Source organism: Lingula anatina, chromosome 4 (assembly GCF_051362555.1).
Source record: "Lingula anatina isolate TDL-2025a chromosome 4, LinAna3.0, whole genome shotgun sequence".
Taxonomy (NCBI): domain Eukaryota; kingdom Metazoa; phylum Brachiopoda; class Lingulata; order Lingulida; family Lingulidae; genus Lingula; species Lingula anatina.
In genome coordinates, this window is record NC_141770.1 from 16,301,348 (window position 1) to 16,322,427 (window position 21,080).

The following is a 21,080-nucleotide window of genomic DNA, read 5'->3' on the forward strand; positions in this document are numbered from 1 at the left end:
GACGGGGGCATTCGTATTGCGGTGTTAGAGGTGAAATTCTTGGATCGCCGCAAGACGAACAACTGCGAAAGCATTTGCCAAGAATGTTTTCATTAATCAAGAACGAAAGTCAGAGGTTCGAAGACGATCAGATACCGTCGTAGTTCTGACCATAAACGATGCCAACTAGCGATCCGCCGGAGTTGCTTCAATGACTCGGCGGGCAGCTTCCGGGAAACCAAAGTTTTTGGGTTCCGGGGGAAGTATGGTTGCAAAGCTGAAACTTAAAGGAATTGACGGAAGGGCACCACCAGGAGTGGAGCCTGTGGCTTAATTTGACTCAACACGGGAAAACTCACCCGGCCCGTTTCTCACCTAAAAATAATTCAAAAATTATTAAATTTAAATTTTAATTTTTTTAACAGCATTTGAAGACTGGTTGTAGTCGAATTTAAAATAAAAGCATATATTTTTATTTATTTTAACTTTTATTTTGATCAAAAATTCTAGTTAATTATGCAGACGATCTTTCTGCAAAGCATTTCATAAAAGATAGCAGTATCCATTAACTTTGAGGTAATTGAAATGATTATTTTTTTATATGTATATAGTGAAAGGAAGAAGAGTAGGGGGAGGAAAAAGAGCAGCAACTGAACAAACATCTTGCTTTTCCCAAAAACATCGTTTATTACAGTCAAATTAAGAACATATATTACAATGGTGTGCATGTACTTAACAAAGAAACAAAACTATTTTCGCTAGTAACTAAAATGAAAAAAAAATTATCTTCATACAAAAAGAACAATGTACTTACACTAAAAAAATTAACAAGTTTTATGCAAGCATAACAGTGGTGATAGGCCTCCATTTAAAAAATACATTTCCACTCTTTAAAAACCAAATTGAAAGTATATATCAAAAAGACTGACTTATAAAATATGTAAAAAAAGTTTCATTTGATCACTTTAAAAAGAATGAAATTTATGCAGATTTACAAATAATAAAAAAATTAAATAAATAAAATATATTCTACAAATGCAATTAAAATTACAAGTTTTTACTAAGAAAATTACAATATCTTACAAGAAAAAAATGACAGACTGCAAGAAATGCTGCCCAACCCCTTTATGAATGTTGGGAATTGTGTGGAAGGAAGTATATATGCAAATAAAATAATAACTATGAAACAGTATATAAAAGAGAATATACACCAGGTAAAAAAATGTACTCGAATATATACCTGGAAAATACAAATGTACATAACTAAATAATGCTTATATCCAGGTTGGCTTGGGAGGGTTTGATTTGAATGACTTTATTGAGTACAAGATTATATACAAGAACTTTAAAAGAGCATAATAAAACAACTTACAACTAATAGTACTACATCACTAATGCAAAAATAAGATTGTACCCCCCAAAGATATACAAATAATAAAAACTCTACTTTAGTACTAAATATGACAATGTGTACATTTGCAACGACCCACCCAAGTGCAAACGTTCTCGGGGTCAAAGCGCTCCACCAGAAGAGTACCATAGTGCTCTCTGATGCATCGTCAAAACATTGATCTGCCAGCGACTGAACGTTTGCAAATTGGAAGGGCGTTCCATATGGTAACAACACGATTGAAAAAAGACCCGCAAAACGTTTCAGTTCCACAGAAGTTGGTACTGTGGATGATAAAATGATCTCCTCTTCTTTATCTAAAATACAAATACTTCGTATGGTCAAGGTCAGCCCTGCCAATAAAACAACTATGCAGGAAGGTAACGTCTAAAATTTCTCTTCTATATGATAAAGGCAGCAAGTTTAAAGCAACCAGTCTATCTTTATAATTCAAACCCAGAATATGTCTTGTGGCAGATCGCTGCACCCTTTCTAGTTTTATTAAATTTTGTTTTGTAATGTGATCCCAAGATACAGAATTTAACTCGAGCCTTGGGTTCTTATTTCTGTCAAACACTCGCCTAATAGTTGCCCATGTCTGATTTGCACTCTTAACAATTTTATTTATATGTGAATTTAAAGTCAACTTCCTTGCTGCCAACCAGGCCTGGACACTTGGATACTGGGTACCCTCCACGGCAGGACAGAATTCATCAAGGCCCAATTGTCCTAGGTGACGACTGTGCCCAGTTTCTTTACGCTTTGCCTGGTTGCAGCGTTTGCTTTTTGTAAATGCTTGATAAGAAAAAATCTTCTTTAACAGCTCTGTCCTACACCGAAGGAAAAATGTTTAACACCACAACAAAAAACCGCAGTGAAATATCTCTTTAGTAGTAATATATGTTCCCACATATTACACTTTTGATATGTAGCATTTTATTGACAAATCAACTGATGAAACACTTTAAATAAGTGAAATAATGTACATGCTTAAAATATTTTAAAAAAATTCTTACCATTTCAGCAGCGTCGTCTAGTTGATTTCATACAGCTAGATGTTGGTTTGGCTCATCAGTCTATCATGCAAGATGACAAGGTTCCGGATGTGGTGGTATTTATCCAGGGTCACCTTCCACCTTGATGCCTACTGTCGTCCACGTTGCTTTTTAGGCGATGGGTTGTTGCGCTCAAGGTGAACACATAAAGCTTCTACCAGTGGAGAAACATCCACTGCTGTGGCAGGGCCTGCTGATGCTCCCACCATTGCTCTGGAAAAAATGGAAAAAAAGAACTATCCTCCTTTCATATTTGGAAAGATTTTGTCCTTAATTTTGCTCTTTGAAGAAGTAAATTAATCACAAAAGACAGCTCTATTTTGTTGTTGTTATTTTCAAAGGAATTAAAACTAGTTGCATGCATAACTTATTCATGATGAAATTTAGAAAATGCAATAAAAAGTCTTACCTTCTCAAGCTCACAACTCCCTGTTGTCCTGACTGCTTTTGGGGGGAGGTCTTCTTTCTTCTTTCTTCTGAACCGACCAGATTGTTGTGGGTCTGCCCTATATCTTGATGGGTACTGCAACCTTTCTTCACGTAATCCTACAATCACACAACAAGTTTCCTGTACACATAACCAGATCAGAGTCATGAGAATGTTAATGCTACATTATATGCATTGTTTTTATCATGTGTTTTATGCCTATAAATGCCATCTCAAATGAACAACATGTACCTTCAGGCAGCTTCCCCCAGAGAGATATCAGGTGGTCTGCTGCAGCCTCAGTCAAAGTTGGGGCATTATGTAGAGCAAACAAGGCCTTTGCTATATCTTGGATGGCCTTCCATCCCACCACTCTCTTTGGTCCAATGGATTCCTGCAAAAATATAACAATAAGAATAAGAAGAAGCATAAATTTAAATAAAAGATTGATAAATGAAAAAAAAATGTCCTACAAATAATTTGTCAAAATAGAGCATGTTTGTATTTATGTTTCTTATTTATCAAAAACAAACTGAAATTAAATCACTGAGAATAAATATGCCCTATTTTAGGACCTCTGACTTTAAAGATGTTTTCTGTGATAAGCATGAGCATGCAAAGAATATTACCCATCAGCCAATCAGTAGACAAAGGGGAAAAAAGCATTAACAGCAAAACATGATCAAGTGAACATTTAATCACTGTATGATAATCATCATCATACCTTCATCCATCCCTCTGTTTGCTTCTGGGTCATGAGTATTCCCACTTTCCCCCTCCACCGGGTCATCACCTAAAAGCAAATAAATGAACTAGAGGATCAGAGAGGCGATACCGCCTTTGGATATTGCACCACCAGCTGGAGTAAGCGCATTCATATGGACCCCCCCCCCAAAAAAAAAAAAGGACACCACCACCAATCTAGTGCTTGACAAGCACTATAAAATGCAATCAACAAGAGTTCTCAAAATATGCAAAAAAAATATAGCTAAAAATGGTACAATCAATCAGATTTTTGAATTGACTTGCATTTTCCTAACATTGATCACTCCTGTAAATTCTCTAGACAATAGACCTATTAGTTTTCCTTGAAATGTGTCGCACTGTTGCATATATGCTAACAAAGGAGAAAACCTAGGGACAACGCCGGGAACATCTGCCAGTTTTGAAGATATGAGGGGCAAGAAAATATGCAAAGCTCAGTTCATGGTAAAAAAAAGTAGGTCAAAGATCAATTCCAATATCACAACAGTAACCATGAGCATTTCTATGCCAATTTTGGAGATTTAAAGTCCAGAAAACATGCAAAGTAAAGTCCATCATAAAAAGTAGGCCAAAGGTCAATTTCAAGGTCACAGTTAGATTGCCAGTATATGACTTCTTATTCAAATTCACAGCAACTTTGGGTGTATCTCTGCCAGTTTTAGATATTTAAACACTAAAAATTTGCAAAGTTCAGTTTACGGTGAAAACTAGGTCTTTTTGGGGTCACAGTTAGATTGCCAGTATTTGACTTCCTATTCAATTTTAATAGTAAATATGTGTATATCTTGGAGATATAAAGATCAGAAAAGGGAAAGAAAATTAGCAAAGTTCAGTTCATGAGAAAAAGAAGGTCAATGGTCAATTTAAAGGTCACACTTAGATTGCCAGTATATGACTTCCTATTCAAGTTCAATAGTAACTATTGACCTATCTCTGCCAGTTTTGGAGATAACAGGGAACGAAAATCTGCAAAGTTCATTTCATGGTAAAAAGTAGGTCATAGGTTAATTTTAGGGACAGTTAAATTGCCTCTAATGACTTCTTATTCAAATTCAATATTAACTTTTCAATAGTTACCTATTTTTGCCAGTTTTGAAAGTATAAACATTTAAAAAGTTGCAAAGTTCAGATTATGGTGAAAAGTAGGTCAAAGGTTAATTTTAAGGTCACAGTTAGATTGTCAATATATCACTTCCTATTCAAGTTCAATAGTAACTATGGACCTATCTCTGTCAGTTTTGGAGATACAAGGGACCAAAATGTTGCAAAGTCCAGTCTATGGTGAAAAGTAGGTCAAAGGTCAATTTAAGGTCACAGTTAAATTGCGAGTATATGACTTCCTATTCAACTTCAATAGCAACTATAGCCTTATCTCTGCCAGTTCTGGAGATATAGGGAAATTAAATGTTGCAAAGTTCAGTCTATTAGGTTTGTGTAGTTTCTGAATATCAGCGCAAATAATTTTTTCTTTCGTAAAAAATTTAGTTTTTTTGAAAATTTTGGCCCGTTTGACCTTGAATTAAAGGTCAAAGGTCAAATCCGTCGGCATATCTGTAATCTCCATATCTGTAATCTCCACTTTCGGTCAGCTGTCTGTAGAAAATTTTCCCATAATTCCTTCGGTAGGGTAGATAATTAGCATTTAATTTTGCCATTTTTGGACAAGGGTGCATTGCAATGAGCGCCACACCTAGACCCCAGCACCTACAAAGCCCAAATTTTACGTGGAACGAGTTGAGATTATAGATGACCTAAATCCAAGAGAAGGGTACTCAGGCCCTTACCGTCTAGGAGGAGAAGCGGTAACGGTAACATGGCGGCGGAGCCGGCGGAACGATCCTGACGGGACTAGAACCATGTGTACCTGTGTACCGCCAGCGGTACAATTAATAGTATAAGCTACTCTGAGGCAATCTGAAAACAATTACATGCAGGGAACAAAAGATACATACACTGCATAAAAAAACAAATTGCAATCATCAAAATAATTCCAGTTATAAAATGAGTTAATCAACAAAAACAAATCATGCACTCCTCCTCTTCCTCATACCCCTCATCTTCCTCTTCTTCGTCCTCCTTGATGTCGTCCACTGTGTCAGGATCAAGTACTATTGTGGAGGTCCACCGTCTACCAGTTTGGCTATACAGGTACTCCACCACTATCATTTCCCCACTGTACTGTAAAGGAGGATGGAAAGATGGGTCGATAGGCTCACCATACACCTGTGCACTGGCTCTGTTCAGTTCCAGCTGAACAGCACTGTTATAGAAGTGCCCACATTCCCGCCCCTGCTCTCTGTCTTTATTCCATCGCACAATGCCCTCCAAAAGGTATGCTTGGAAATGGCTGTCGTTTGCAACTGTACCTGTTTTAATAGTGCAAGTGAATGTAAGCAGCTGGCATTACAGAACTTTTTATCTAATATACAGTTTATCAAGTAAACAAAAAGTTTCTCTCAAACTTTTTCAATCTAATAATAAAAGTACAAATGAATAGGAAGAATACCTCTGATTTCAGTGAAACAATATCTACACACTATAAAACGAAAATAAGAATTCATTTAAATTTTATTTCCCTATAACATACCTGGTATGAATCTGACAATGTGGTTGTGAAACAACTCCAAGGAAACAGAGCCTCTTGCACATCGGTACACGGCCAATTCAATGCCTCCCTTTTTTATTGTCCTGATTTGTGTGACAGGTTCTTGCCCTCAAGATCCTTCATAATCATGATATGTAAAAGAATTACAAAAATTCTTAGATAAACTTCAAAATTTTTAAAAGCTGTACTAATGAGGATCTAGATAAAACGAATACATGAACAAAATGCATTATACTTGAAAAAAATGGCAGAGAATTCAAACTTAACAACTTATATGATATAACTGTCATATTTGGTGTCTGAAAGAAAAATCACGTCTGGGGTATATTTCAATTAATTTGTATATGGTGCACAAATCATAATTTATCCTACCTGAATACATGCCAAATGGAGTTTTTGTTCATCCCAGATCTGGGCTGCTAGGTCTGCATCCATCACAGGTATACCCATGGTGCCCTTGCCAGACTCAGAGGAGAAGGAGGACAACAGGTTGTCTATGAGGGATCGAGTCTTTTTAGCCCCTCTAGTTCTACGCTTGCAGTGCAACTGAAGCTCTTTCTTGGTAATATGAAAATCACGATCAGCTTCAGAAGCACGCCACACACCACTAGAGAGGAGTTCAGCCTCCTTTGCCGCACGAAGCCGCGACACATCCTCTGGATCAAACTCAAATATACACCCTGACAGGCGACCCATGAAAGCGGCATATAGAGCATGACTCTCAGAGGTGCAGGCAGCTGCAATACGACGCATGAAGTGCTAAATGTCCAATCTAATGTTGAGTGACTTCCATTGGTGGAAAGACAAACGAAGTCTCTCAGAGCAACAGTCACGATCTACATACAACAGTGAAGGAAGTGGAACTCCTGCAGTGAAGGAGGTAGAACTCCTAACCCATAAAACCCTCTGCCATCATATTCAAGCCAATGCCTTCTGAATCAGTAAGGACAGACATGAGGACCTGGCCAAATTCATTCCCCACATTGGTCACCCAAGATGCCGTGCCACGAGCATGTCCACCAAGCTTTTTGGCAACCTAAAAGGAAAATATAAATGCATTACAGTAAACGATTTACTAGGGACACACAAATGTTACTTATCATCAACTATCAAATCAGTTTGTCATGGTTATACACATATTTCAATACTGTTTAAGAGGCAGACCTGAGCGTGTCCATCAAGCTACTTTGTCTCCCAAAAGTTAAGAAAATAATTGTTTTAAAGAAAAAGTTCAATATCAGCCTAAAATAATCATAGTAATTTAACTTTCAAAACCACCTTTATAAAACAAAAACAAATAAAAAACGTAAACTGTATGAAACATCTTTAATGAACTTGGACAAAATGATTTAACTCTTATTATGGTCAAGTTTACTTCATTAAAAAGAATGTTAGTGGAAGGTAAAACAAGAAAAATAAATAACCCACTTTCTTCGTTGAATCCATTTTTAATACGTCACCAAAAGTTGATGTTATTTGGGCCTTGTTGTCATCTAGCCGGGTAAATACATCCTTGAGGTATACTCCCAGCAACCAAGGCACTTTGGGAACATGAGGCATCACTGGAAGCTGATCACTGGGAGGGAAAACCGTCACCATGTGCCCAGCTGCCTGGAATGACTCCCGAGCCTGCAGATACCTCAGCTGCCGAAGAGCATGTGCCTGGTGTTGCTCCTCAACTTGGTGCATAATTTTGGTGGCCGAGTTGCCCAAGGTCCTCTGTCTGAGGAGTGGAACCACCTTCAAGTCACAAGTGTACCTGAAATCCAAATAATTTTTGTTACAGCAAAAATTGTCAAAATCATGCCTAACATTCATAAGTAAAGATTAATTTCTATTACTGTCAACAAACAAACAGTGCAAGTTAAAACTACTTCTTCCTATAATGAGCAATATGACTAAATAACAATTCAGCTGGAAAACTAATTACTTCTCATCTTACCTAAATGTCGGCATTGCTGGGAAGTAGCTTCTGCAACCTAGGTCTAGCTGGTTAAGGACAAGGGGGGACCAGCTTGCAAATTTCCTCTTACAGAATTTGCACTCAAGGTATTCAGTACCGATGTAGTACCAGCCATCTACATCAAGTACTTTTCTTACTGTTTGGTAGAGCCCTGCCAGAGTGAGGTGATACTGCAACACAAAATAAAACATTAAGTAATTTCTTAGTGCTAGAAAACAAAATAAGAAATAGACAGTCACTGATTAACTCAAACTTATAACTTCAACTTAATATATTTCTATCTCATTAAATGCAACCTTTATTTTTCATAAATTTAAACATTTACAAAATATACATATTATATACAAATGATGGAAAGAACGAGAATAAATTGTGTTTCTACTTGAGCAGTGTTTAAGGTGAGTCAGCAATTAAAATATTCTGATGTGAACAAACCGTGGTCTTCTTGGCTGTCTGCTTCACAACACACACTGGATGGCATTTCAGCGTCAAGTTCCAAACTCGTAGTGGTGCCCACAGGAAAAATGGTCTGAGAAAATATGGGTCAGGGGAAGATGGAGGAACCCCTTGGATCTGCAGGGGCTCTGGTGGATAGTGCCACATATTCAGCTTAGGAGCTCCCGCTTTCCAGTAAAGCCTCGGTCACAACCGGACGCACGAATTTCAGGATCGTACGTCCCCTGCGATTTTTGGGTGTTGCGTAGGCCGTGGAGTTCGTAGAGGTAGAGGAAAGTCTGCCTTGCGAGTCGCAAGGGCCACATGAGATGTCCTTTTAAGCAGGGACGCTAATTGCAAGGAGCGATGGCCGTGGAAATTGTATTCATTTCTTGAGTTTGTCTTGCTTCCTGTGTACGTGGCACACACTCACCACTTACGAAGGGAATGCAACGCACGGCAAAAATAGTGCCCTTTGCGTCAGTTTTGCTTCCTGTTCTCCTCTTCTTTATTCTTCCTCCTCCCTTTTTTCTACTATGTAAGCTTCTTTCTCTTGCCATTTGGAGACATGTTAGAAACTTAACTGAACAAAAATTTGAAAATTAAAAAATTGTTGTACACGTTACACAGTCGACGTTCATTGTAAAGACACGAGCGTACACCAGGCGTGGGGGTGACGCACGTGCGACGCATTCCCAGTGTGCTCTCGACTTTGTTCGTTAGTTGTGAGGGCCTGCGCCTTACTCAACACGCAAAGGGCACTTGCTCCTTCATTGCTTACGACGTGCGTCTTGCACAATGCGCGTCTCTTTTGCTAACTCCAGGCGAGGGGAACAAGTTACGCTTGCGGCCTCGCTGTTCGCAGGCTATTCGTAGAATCTTTTGGACATGTCCAACATGCTCCGTACGTGCTTACGGGCTGTCTGTGAACTCGAAATTGCGTAAGAAGGACTTGCGTGAGACGTGAGATTTTGCGCAAAATTTGGACGCAAATAGCCCGTAAGAGCCTGTACAGCCGTTTGTGACCGAGGCTTAACTGGATTTACCCTAAACAGGACCTTGACCAGCTAAGCCTGATCATGGGGAGGCAGCGTGTTCTGCCATCCCTTAGGGAGGGTCACCTGACAAGAAAAAAATAAAGATTTTATATATTTAGCAATTAATATTGTTTTTTTTTTGTGTGTGTGTGTGTGTGTGTGTGTGTGTGTGTGTGTGTGTACTGAAATCTGTGAATGCAAAGCTATGAATTAAAAAATCTCTTCCATATACTTTTCAAAGATAATTTTGTATGCTTATTGACCTCTGTTTCTGTTTCTATCTGGGATGCCGACGCATGTAAATCCCTCGTGGTGGTGGAAATAGCTGATGCTAAAAATGATGATAATAATAATAATAATTAAAATATATATATCTTTGGCATCAAGGATGTCACACATGTATCATTAAAACAAATTAAATAATAAAAGCAGCTCAGCACAGTCTTTAGCATCCTAAACTACCAATTTTCAATCCAATTACAGGCAGAATATGTATACACAGTACTGTATCATAAAGATTATAATATTCAAAACAGCTTGCAAGGAGACTGCTTTCTATCAAAATTAAATTAATCAGCAATACATACATGTTGACTGTGGCTCTGGAATTTCCAGCATTTCCTCATCAGTCACCTCTTGTTCTACAAAATTAAATAATACAAATAAATGAATAAATATTAACAATATTCAAGTGAAACAATGTTTAAAATCTTTAGTCCGGTGGCTTAAGGAAAAAATCGTGACACAGCGGATAAAAGCACCAAATTTGGCATGTAGTTGCCTTTTGACATTCTAAATCAAATTAGAGCCGTAGCCCTCTCAAAAAATCCAAAATGGCCGCCAATTTATGGAATTCTATAGAAATATGTACATACCTATGTTGATTTTTATCAAATAAATTATTATTTTCTCAGAGTTTTCCACACCTTTATTACCCATTTTATTCATATATGTCAGATAGCAAACAAGTTCCCTTGGACTTTTTGAAAAAATCCAAGATGGCTGTCATATGCCATAGAAACAGCCATAGGAATACTAGTGCACAACTAATACCAGCTAGAAAGATACGTTGTCCACTATCAAATTAAGTTTGTTTCCTAGATTTTTGTTACCCACATAACATGTTTGTGGTGATTAACTACGAGGTGTTCTTGGGCATTTTGGAAAATCCAAGACGGCTGTCATGTGCCACAGGAATTCTAGTATACGGGGGTATTCAACTAATGGGAACTGCAAAGATTAATTTTCCACTATCAAATTTAGTTTGTTTCTGAGTGTTTTCCACATCCTTTCCACCAACACAGTATGTATGTGGTGAGTAACTAACATGTATTCTTGGGCATTTTGAGAAAATCTAAGATGGCCGCCATATGTCATAGGAATACTTCTAGTATTACAAAGGGTTGGAACTAATGCCAGCAAGGAAAAACATAATTCACTATCAAATTCAGTTTATTTTTTTCAGTGTTTTACATATTATTATTACACTGTGATAAATATCTAGCAGGTAATAAATGTGCATATTTGATCATTTTGAGAAAATCCAAGGTGGCCGTCATTGGCCATAGGAATACTACTGGAATTACAACTGCACATCCATGGCTTTTCATCTACTACCAGGGTGAAATTGTGTTTATCAAGTTTTGCCCATCCTTATTAGTCCTATGATATACATATCTGGTGGGTAAATACATGTAGTGTGCATCCTTGGATATTCTGAGAAAATCCAAGATAGCTACAATTTGACATAGGAATACTAATGGGTTTCAATTGCTGCTAGAGAGGCATATGGTTCATTATTCAATTACATTACCATGGGCTTGTTTTAAAAATAATTTATGTTTTTCATTCCATTAATTATTACCACTATGATGTAAACCTGGTCTGTAGCATGTATGTATCTTTGGGTATTCTGAAAAAATTCAAGATGTCTGCCTTTTGTCATAAGAATAGTTGTACACATAATCAAATAATGCCAGAGATACACTCAGTACAATTTAAATGCAGTTAACTTTAGATCGTTTTTATCCTATCAATCCTGATGAAAGACTGTGTGTGTGTAGAAAGTGTATGTATCCTTGAGTACCATTCGGAGAAAACCCAAGATAGCTGCCAGTTGTCAATTAATGGAACAGTTCAGACATTGATTCCAACATGAAATGAAGCCATTTGATGTATAAACATGTTGACATCCTTATTAACCTTACTCAGAGTTACTCTATATAAATCTGGTGTGTAGCAAGTGTACATCTTGCGTATTTGAGAAAGTTCAAGATTGCTGCAATTCACAATAGGAATAGTACAGTCACCTACTGCCAGAGAAACATTGGGTTCAATATAAAATGAATTTTGTCTTTTGGTATTTCCCACATTATTTTTGGACTTTGAGATATCTATCTGATGGGTAACAAGTGTGTACCCTTAAGTATTTTGACAAAATGATCAAATATGGACATTAATTACCTAACAGATATGTATCATGGGATAATAATAATAATAATAATAATAATAATAATAATAATAAAAACAGAAAACAACTGAATTTAGCTTCATTTTATATGGAAGCCTATCTCTCGCAGGTATTAACTGAACCCCACCTTCTATGGCTAATGGCAGCCATTTTGTTTTGTTTTGTTTTCAAATAGGATACACATAACATTCTCATCACATATATATATTATGTGGATTAAAAATACTCAGAAACAAACCTAATTTATCAATTAATATTATATCTCCATGGCAGAAGCCCTATGTGTATTTTAGTATTCCTTTGATATGGCGGCCATCTTGGATTTTTCTCGAAATGCCTGAGAATAAAAGTTAGTTACTCACCACAAATATATGATTTGTGTAATAAGGCAATCAGAAACAAAGTTAATTATACAGATAGTGGTCAATGCATCTTCCTAGTTGGCATTAGTTGAAAACCCTTGTACATGTTCTAGTATTCCTATGCCATACAGTGGCCATCTTGGATTTTTCAAAAAGTCCAAGGACACTCGTTTGTTATCTGACATATATGCATAATATGGGTAATAAGGACGTGGAAAACATTGAGAAAATACTTTATTTGATAAAAATCAACATAGGTATGTATATATTTCAAAATTTCACAAATTGGCGGCCATTTTGGATTTTTTGGCCAAACGGTAAATTACGGCTCTAAATTGATTTAGTATGTCAAAAGGTACCCACATGCAAAATTTGGTGCTTTTAACCGCCGTGTCACGATTAGGCCATCTTTTTGCCCTAAGCCACCGGACTACTTTATTTATCACAATAGGTGTTATTGGGAGATTATTATTTCACACATAAGAATATCTGCCTATTTACAGAGCTTACTTAATAATAGAAAAATGTTGGCTCATATCAAAATAATTTTTATAATTTTAAATGTTACCTTCTACAATGTTTGGGATATCAAGGCGTGGCAGCTTCACAACCCCTGGGTCAACTGCTGCACGCCTCTTCAGCTGCTCTTCTTTTTTCAATTTAATTGCCTCTTTTCCCTCAGGAAAGGATTCCATGTATTCCTAAAGAAATTGATTCAGAGTTTAAAATGCTGATATGATGTTGTTAATATAATATGAAAAATTAATCATTACCATCATATAGAGTTCTAAAATGTTACAGGCCATATACACCTCATTTTCACATAATAAAAATTATACACAATATCTCACTAAACATATCCTCATTATATGATGTTGTTAATATAATATGAAAAATTAATCATTACCATCATATAGAGTTCTAAAATGTTACAGGCCATATACACCTCATTTTCACATAATAAAAATTATACACAATATCTCACTAAACATATCCTCATTTAAATCAATCAAAGACAAATAAACAAATGCAAAAAAAAATTTCAATTTTCAGAACAGAGGAGCTCAAATATAACAAACATGCACAAGCCATTTCAAATAGAATTTGAAAATTTTAAATCAATAACATAAGGAAAAAGATGTACTACATATGGGCCTATAGTTCACCCCCCCTCCAAATTATCATTATAATAAATTTGATAAAGTTTCGAAAACTGGGGTGGAAAACCTGCAGCCCAGAGAAGCTGAAATATAACTTAACATGCACAAGCCATTTACAAAATAGAATTTGAAAACTGAAAACCAATAACATAAGGAAACAGATGTACTACATATGGGCCTATAGTTCACCCCCCCCCCCCCTCTCCAAATTATCATTATAATTAATTTGATAAAGTTTCGAAAACTGGGGTGGAAAACCTGCAGCCCAGAGAAGCTCAAATATAACTAAATATGCACAAGCCATTCACTTAATAGCCCAGCAGGCACACAACGTTGATTCAACATTGAATCAACGTTGAATTTATGTTGAGACGTTGATAAACGTTGAATCAACGTTGTGTGCCTGCTGGGAGAATTGGAAAATTTTAACTCAATAACATGAGGAAAGAGATCTACTACATACAGCTCACTCCCCCCCCCCTAAATTATCATTATTATTAATTTGATTTTTTTAAAAACATGCTGTATAGAGTAGCTATAACTAAACATGCACAAGCCATTCACTTAATAGAATTCAAAAAATAAAAAGTAATAACAAATAGGAAATAATAAACAAAATAAAAAATAGTAAAAAAATTACAACACTCACTGTCAATCTGAACTGAGTGAGGTGAATATAGTAAGGGGGTAATTTAACAAGGGAACATCACACTAAATGGATGTTTAAACAAGGAAGCAAAGCTGTCAAATGTACAGACAAAAAACAGAAAATAAAGATGCAAAAAAGGTCATTTTGTTAATTTTGATGCAATAATAAATAATGCTTATAATAGCACTGTCAGTCAACACTGAATTTTATAATCATGCACAACAGGTAAAATGGTCAATAACATGAGCGGACCCAGAGATATTCTCTGACAGTATTCCAAAGTATCTATTTTGATCCATCCTCCATTTTGATGGTCTTCCAACAGAAGAAAAAATAGATACCAGGCAATATAAACTTAATAACCTGACTGTCTTCCGGAAGTCCCAGAAGATGGTCTCAATCTACCCTTTCAATAAGATTACAGTTTCAATGAGAGTTCAAATTCACATGATGTAAGTCTCAATATTTGAAAAATGATGACAGTGCATAAAATAATATTACATAAGTAACATAATGTTTAAAGACTTAAAAAACAATACAACTGCTTATGTGGAAAAACAGAAATGTCAGAGTCTCAGGCGGATGAGAGTTTAAAGTCACAAATGCAAGTGTTTGAGAAAAAATTATAAAGGAAAACATAACAAAACTAGAAAAGCACTCCGAGAGTGCAGACCTCTGCCAAGGTAGCAATTGTTGATTATTATTGATTTTTGTCCTCTTTGGCCCACTTCTGACAGTTCCTGAAAATTTCAGCAAAATCGGTCCATAACTTTTTGAGATATGTTGATGACAAACAGGGGTGAAAATATAACCTCCTTGGCAGAGGTAAATATAATTCCAATGAAGCTGCTATTCAAACTTTTAATCTTTAAGTTTGATATATATATATTAAAAACTAATTTGCAATATTAAACAAAATTTACCTGCATAATTATCACTGCTTCCTTATTATTAATCTAGCAGAGAGCTTAACCTATGGGAGTTTACAGGGAAATATCAACAAGTGTGCTTTATGTAATCTCAAATCACAAGTGTGCTTTATGTAGCCTATCAATTAGGCAAATTACTTTATAACTGAAATTAGCGAAGTGATACCCAAGGGAAATTTATAGACTGACCCTCTCAAAGGTCTTTCAGGCCCATAAGTCACAACTTAAGAAGAGCACAAAACAATAATGCACAAAATAGGAGACTACCACTTCTGATGCAATAATACATTATGTTTAACTGCACAGTCAACATCAAATTTTAATTTTGCACAACAGGTAACTCCGATGAAAGTAAAAGCATAAGGCTTCAGGCCCATCAGAGTTCAAGTTTATACTTAGAAAGTGCCAGAATGAGAAAAATGAAATTTCACACAAAATTGCATTAAATTCAATAATAAATGATAACCCAATTGACCTGGCTTTCTAATTTGAACTGCATGCCAATCCTAAAAATCATACTCTTAAGTTAAATATAATAATAAATAACACAGTTTTCTTTTCATAATGTTTGCAGTAGCAGTGCAAAAAGATTATTGTCAATTTTGATGTAACATTACATAATAAATTATAGAATAATTATCACCAATTTTTGATTATTGACTATAAATAGCATGAACATGTAGAAAATTTGATTACCATCCGGCTTCATGTCCATGGGAGCTCAGAGTCTCACAATGAATATGCCAAAAAGATAATGAATATTTCACTAAAATGTATAACTTCCAGAAAAAGAAGCCCATTAAACTGCTTTTCCAACTTGGGCTGCATTTTAGTCCTGTGTTTCTTTTTTGAAAGTTTGACAATCATAAGTAACACGGTTTTCCCATCATGGTCATCATGGCAGATGTGGATGATTGAATCTGACAAACTGCAATGATATGAGTTTATTTCCGTTTTGGACACTTGATTACACAATACATGATAACAAGTTTACCATCATTTTTACATAATCAACTAACAATGTTGTAAAGATGCAGGAAATATCAAACACACACTTTTACGTATCTTATTAGTTCAATAATGAGACTGTTAACATGCCTAAGAATTGAATCTGAGGAAATTTGAAAAAACAGTACAACTTCTAAAATAATGGCCCGATAACACTGATTTTCGAACTCAACCTGCATTTTTGAAAGATTGACCACTCCTGTGAGTATAATGACAATTGGCTAAGCCGTTTTTCTTATATTGTGTTATTAATGTTGCATATATGTTGAAAAAAGTGAAAAAACAGCATTAAAAAATTCAAAGAAAATGTAAAATAAAACATAACAAAAAATACCAATAAAGCTGCTATTCAAACTTTTAATCTAGCTGTACAATTACTAACATGATATGAATAACCCTATTGAGTTTGAGAATAATAAGGCACTGTTATTCATCTTTAGCATTAATGTAAGCATTACACAAAATTTTTTTTGTAAACTTATTTTCCATATTAAATAACATTTACCTGCATAATAATCATCGATTCCTAATTATGTGACACAGTTAAGAAAGCTAAACTGATGGGACTTTACAAAGAAATCTCAATGTGTGTTTATGTAATCTCATTTAATACCCACTTGAAAATTAATTAAGCAAATTATTTTATAACCCTGAAATAACTTGAAGATCAATTAAGCAAATTATTTTATAACCCTGAATTAACTGCCTACTATCCATATACATTTATTGCACCAAATAGCACTGTACTGCATTGCTTTCAAAACAGAAAACAATTACGATGGTTTTCCAACACAAGCTGCACTTCACTCTTTTCAGTAAGGTTGATTATCATAAGTAACATGGTTTTCCCTTAATCGCTATCCTGGCAGCAGTGTCCAAAATAGGGTTTTCTTTAACTTTCATGCAATATAACATAATACTTAACAGCATAATGACCATCAAATTTTTTATAAAAAAATAAAAGTATCATGGATATTCAGAAAATGTGATATGGAAAGGTCTCCAAGGACATGGAAGTTAGGGTCACACTTTCAAAATGCCAAAATGTTAACAAGAGATAACTGTACTGAAATGATTTTCTTTCCATTTTCAACACCTTTTTTACATAAAACCATCATCAATTAACTGTCATTTTTAAATGATCAACTAGGAAAATTGTTGACATAGGAAAAATATCAATAGAACAATTTATAATGTCCAATTAGCTCCATTTGGAGATTCTGAACATAGTGAATGATTGAATCTGACGAACTGCAATGATGAGTTCCTTTCCATTTTTGATACTTTATTAAACAATGCAGGATAATAGGTTTACCGTCATTTTTATATAATCAACTAACAATATTGTTAAGAAGCAGAAAATGTTAAAACAACACTTTAACATATCCAATTAGTACCGTTATGAGACTGTTAACATGCTTAAGAATTAAATCTGAAGAAAAACCACTTATATACAAAAAGGCTAATAACTTCATCAAAACTTAACTGATCAAGCTTATTTTCAAACTTGATCTATATACGGGTCAGATTGATCACTCCTGTGAGTTGCAAGACAAAAGGCTGATTGGTTTTCCTTAAAATGCGTTATCAGTGTTGCATGTATGCTGAATAAAGGGAAAAAAACAGCATTACTTTTGTAAAAATAGTCCAATCATGCCAATTTTCAAACTTGACCTGCGTATAATAAATATTCACCAGTTCTGTAAATTTCAATCCAAGGAAAGGAAAAACATTTTTACACTTATCATGTTATCGGTGTTATAAAAGTGCTGAAAAAATTGAAAAAAAAAAACAAAAAAAAAAAACAGGATAACTTCCATAAAAATTGCCCGATCTTGCTGATTTTCAAACTTGACCTGCGTATTATGAATATTCATTAGTTCTGTAAGTTCCAAGCCAAATGAAAAAACTGTTTTCCACTTATTGTGTTATCAGTGCTGCATATATGCTGAAAAAAGTGAAAAAACAGCATAAATTCCCTAACAATAATCGAATCATGCTGATTTTCGAACTTGACTTGCGTATTATGAATATTTATCAGTTCTGCAAGTTTCAAGCCAAAAGGTAAATTGGTTTTCCACTTATGGTGTTATCGGTGCTGCATATATGCTGGAAAAAAAGTGAAAAAACAGCATAAATTCCCTAAAAATGACCCAATCATGCTGATTTTCGAACTTGACCTGTGTATTATAAATATTAATCAGTTTTGTAAGTTTCAAGCCAAAAGGTAGAATGGTTTTCCACTTATCGTGTTATCGGGGTTGCATATATGCTGAAAAAAGTGAAAAAACAGCATAAATTCCCTAAAAATGACCTGATCATGCTGATTTTCGAACTTGACCTGCGTATTAAGAATTTTCATCAGTTCTGTAAGTTTCAAGCCAAAAGGTAAAATGGTTTTCCACTTACTGTGTTATCGGTGCTGCATATATGCTGAAAAAATGAAAAAACAGCATAAATTCCCTAAAAATGGCCCAATCATGCCGATTTTCGAACTTGACCTGCATATTATGAATATTCATCAGTTCTGTAAGTTTCAAGTCAAAAGGTACAATGGTTTTCCACTTATCGTGTTATCGGTGCTGCATATATGTTGAAAAAAGTGAAAAAACAGCATAAATTCCCTAAGAGTGACCCGATCATGCTGATTTTCGAACTTGACCTGCGTATTATGAATATTCATCAGTTCTGCAAGTTTCAAATCAAAAGGCAAAATGGTTTTCCACTTATCGTGTTATCGGTAAAAGTGCACGGCGACGGCGACGACGGCGACGACGGCGACAGCGACGACGGCGACGGCGACAACAGACGCAGATGATGGCTATATGTACAGACACATCTGTGTCTGTACATAAAAAATGATATTCTACTTTCACTTGACCAGTGTTAATATGGATATCAGTAAATATTGGTATTGTTGATACCCCCCCTCCCCCCGCTTTTAGGCTACCGTAACCGTAAACAGCACAAGTGCAAATGATTTTAATAATATCTCCTTTCGATGTACGCATGTACCTATGTGAAAATACATATATTCTATTTTTTCTATCCTTACCTTCTGCATATCGCAGCACATAAACACGCACGCACACACTACCCTAAGCTGTCAGTGGGAGCCCCCCCTCCCGAAAGCCCCTGCCCACTCTAAAAATCGCCGTAACTTTTGATATTCGCTTGTTTACGCAATTTTCGAGTACGAATCGCAATGTTACCTAATTTTTCTATCGAATGAGATCGACTTACCTTGAGATCGTCCTCTTGTTTAACTGCACGGCCCGCCAAAAGTTGCGAAGCGAGAAAAAGCGTCCACCATTACCATAGTCGGGCTGTGTCATGACGGGAAACGAGGTCGAGGCCGGTTGTCAGAATTGGAACGTAGGGGGCACCTGATTGGTCAATCAGCGAAGAGACGTGATTGGCCGAGAGGGGTTCCAATTTGGCTCCGATTTGCCTGGCCAATAAGAGCACATGAAAAACTTTTGCCGGAAAAGTATTTTAAATGCCGTTCTTGTTCACCCATAATTTCCAACGCATGAAAGCTGAATAATAACCCTTGACTGCATTGGATGACCGACTTTCAGATAAAAAAACCCCAGCAAACAATGTCATTTTACAAGCCAAGTTGTCAGGAAGCTCATAAATGTCGTCCTAATCAGCCAGGGGCACAAACTAATCACCCACACCGCCCCAATGAACAGTAAATGCATCAGTGCCCGTTGCACCTGGAGTCCAATATTTAGAATAAGAAATGATAATTTACTGTTATGATCGGAGGCAAAAAAAATCAATCTCACACGGAACCCAGACTGATTCTAAATAATTAAAAATACAATCGGCCACCGCACAATCATCATAGTCTACTAATCTGATCTGCACATAAATTTTCACTACGTGGAATCCATTCAGCGTATAGTTACGCCATTTGCCAAACACAATTCAAAAATAAGCGCAGTGTCTTGCAAAGTACAACTCGTACTACCCCTTTAAATAATATTGACAACCAATTGTTGGCAGAATACCATTTAATAGATTTGCCCTGAAGGAATGGAAAAAAGGACGAAAAACCTTTTACGGCTACAAGCTCTTCCCGTGTTGAACTACAGTTTATTTCATTACTATCCCACATTCCATGCGAAATGGAATTTCCACCATGTAACCACCATAACCAGTGCCACTAGCGTCACTGTAAATGACAGAATGTGCAGCTTGATCAGTAATAAAATTCCTCACCAAAATCTTGTATAGGCTACATCAGATTTCCAAAAATCAATTTGTTTCATACTGTCTCTACTAAAAATAATTTGTTCATTCCAACACTGGACTTCAGTAATATCAAAACTCAGACATTTTGTCATAATATAAACCGTATTGCTAGTAACAAAACACGTAGAAATGATCTGACATACTAAACTAGCAACTAAACGGACAGGAACGTCTCTTCTAAACAAAGAACAGATATTCATAATAGTCTGACGAATTTTCAGAAGTCTGTAATCAGGAATACATAAAGTGCTTTTCTCTAAATTCATATTATACCCTAAAAATAAAATCTTAACACTATGAGACCACATTGATTTTTCAACTTTACGAGCAAACCCGCTATAGATAAGATATTGGTTAATTTCTAAAACAATATTATTATATTCACTGTACTGTGCATGACAACGAGAGCCATCATCCAAATACATGACCACTTGTCTGCCCTTTCCTAGGCACTTTTTAACCAGCGGCCTAGTCACTTTAGTAAAAATGTAACATAAGACCAAAAGTCATAACTTTTAATTTTTTAAAAAATTGTAGTATTTCCAAATTATAAAGAAAAACCTAGCCAGGACATTGGCTGAAA

At 35.7% G+C, this 21,080-nt stretch overlaps 2 protein-coding genes and 1 pseudogene across 2 annotated transcripts; 1 reads left to right on the plus strand and 2 right to left on the minus strand.

The window, feature by feature from the left end:
• The window catches only part of LOC147762500 (small subunit ribosomal RNA), a 1,112-nt pseudogene extending 876 nt beyond the window's left edge, over window positions 1-236 (plus strand).
• Window positions 237-2,390: 2,154 nt separating this feature from the next.
• LOC106178917 (uncharacterized) lies at window positions 2,391-6,731 on the minus strand. Its single transcript, XM_087010177.1, has 7 exons — window positions 6,594-6,731; window positions 6,204-6,338; window positions 5,667-5,982; window positions 3,576-3,644; window positions 3,104-3,245; window positions 2,834-2,970; window positions 2,391-2,637 (listed from the first exon to the last, which is right to left on the minus strand). The coding sequence occupies exons 4-7, from the start codon at window positions 3,639-3,641 to the stop codon at window positions 2,557-2,559; spliced, it is 426 nt and encodes a 141-aa protein (XP_086866303.1). The 5' UTR covers window positions 3,642-3,644; window positions 5,667-5,982; window positions 6,204-6,338; window positions 6,594-6,731; the 3' UTR covers window positions 2,391-2,556.
• A 2,955-nt stretch (window positions 6,732-9,686) lies between these two features.
• Window positions 9,687-13,193, minus strand: LOC147762501 (uncharacterized). The gene is made up of 4 exons (XM_087010795.1): window positions 13,057-13,193; window positions 10,244-10,297; window positions 9,920-9,987; window positions 9,687-9,740 (listed from the first exon to the last, which is right to left on the minus strand). Exons 1-4 carry the CDS (start codon window positions 13,181-13,183, stop codon window positions 9,687-9,689), a joined length of 303 nt encoding a protein of 100 aa, XP_086866921.1. The 5' UTR covers window positions 13,184-13,193.
• Between the last annotated feature and the right edge of the window lie 7,887 nt (window positions 13,194-21,080).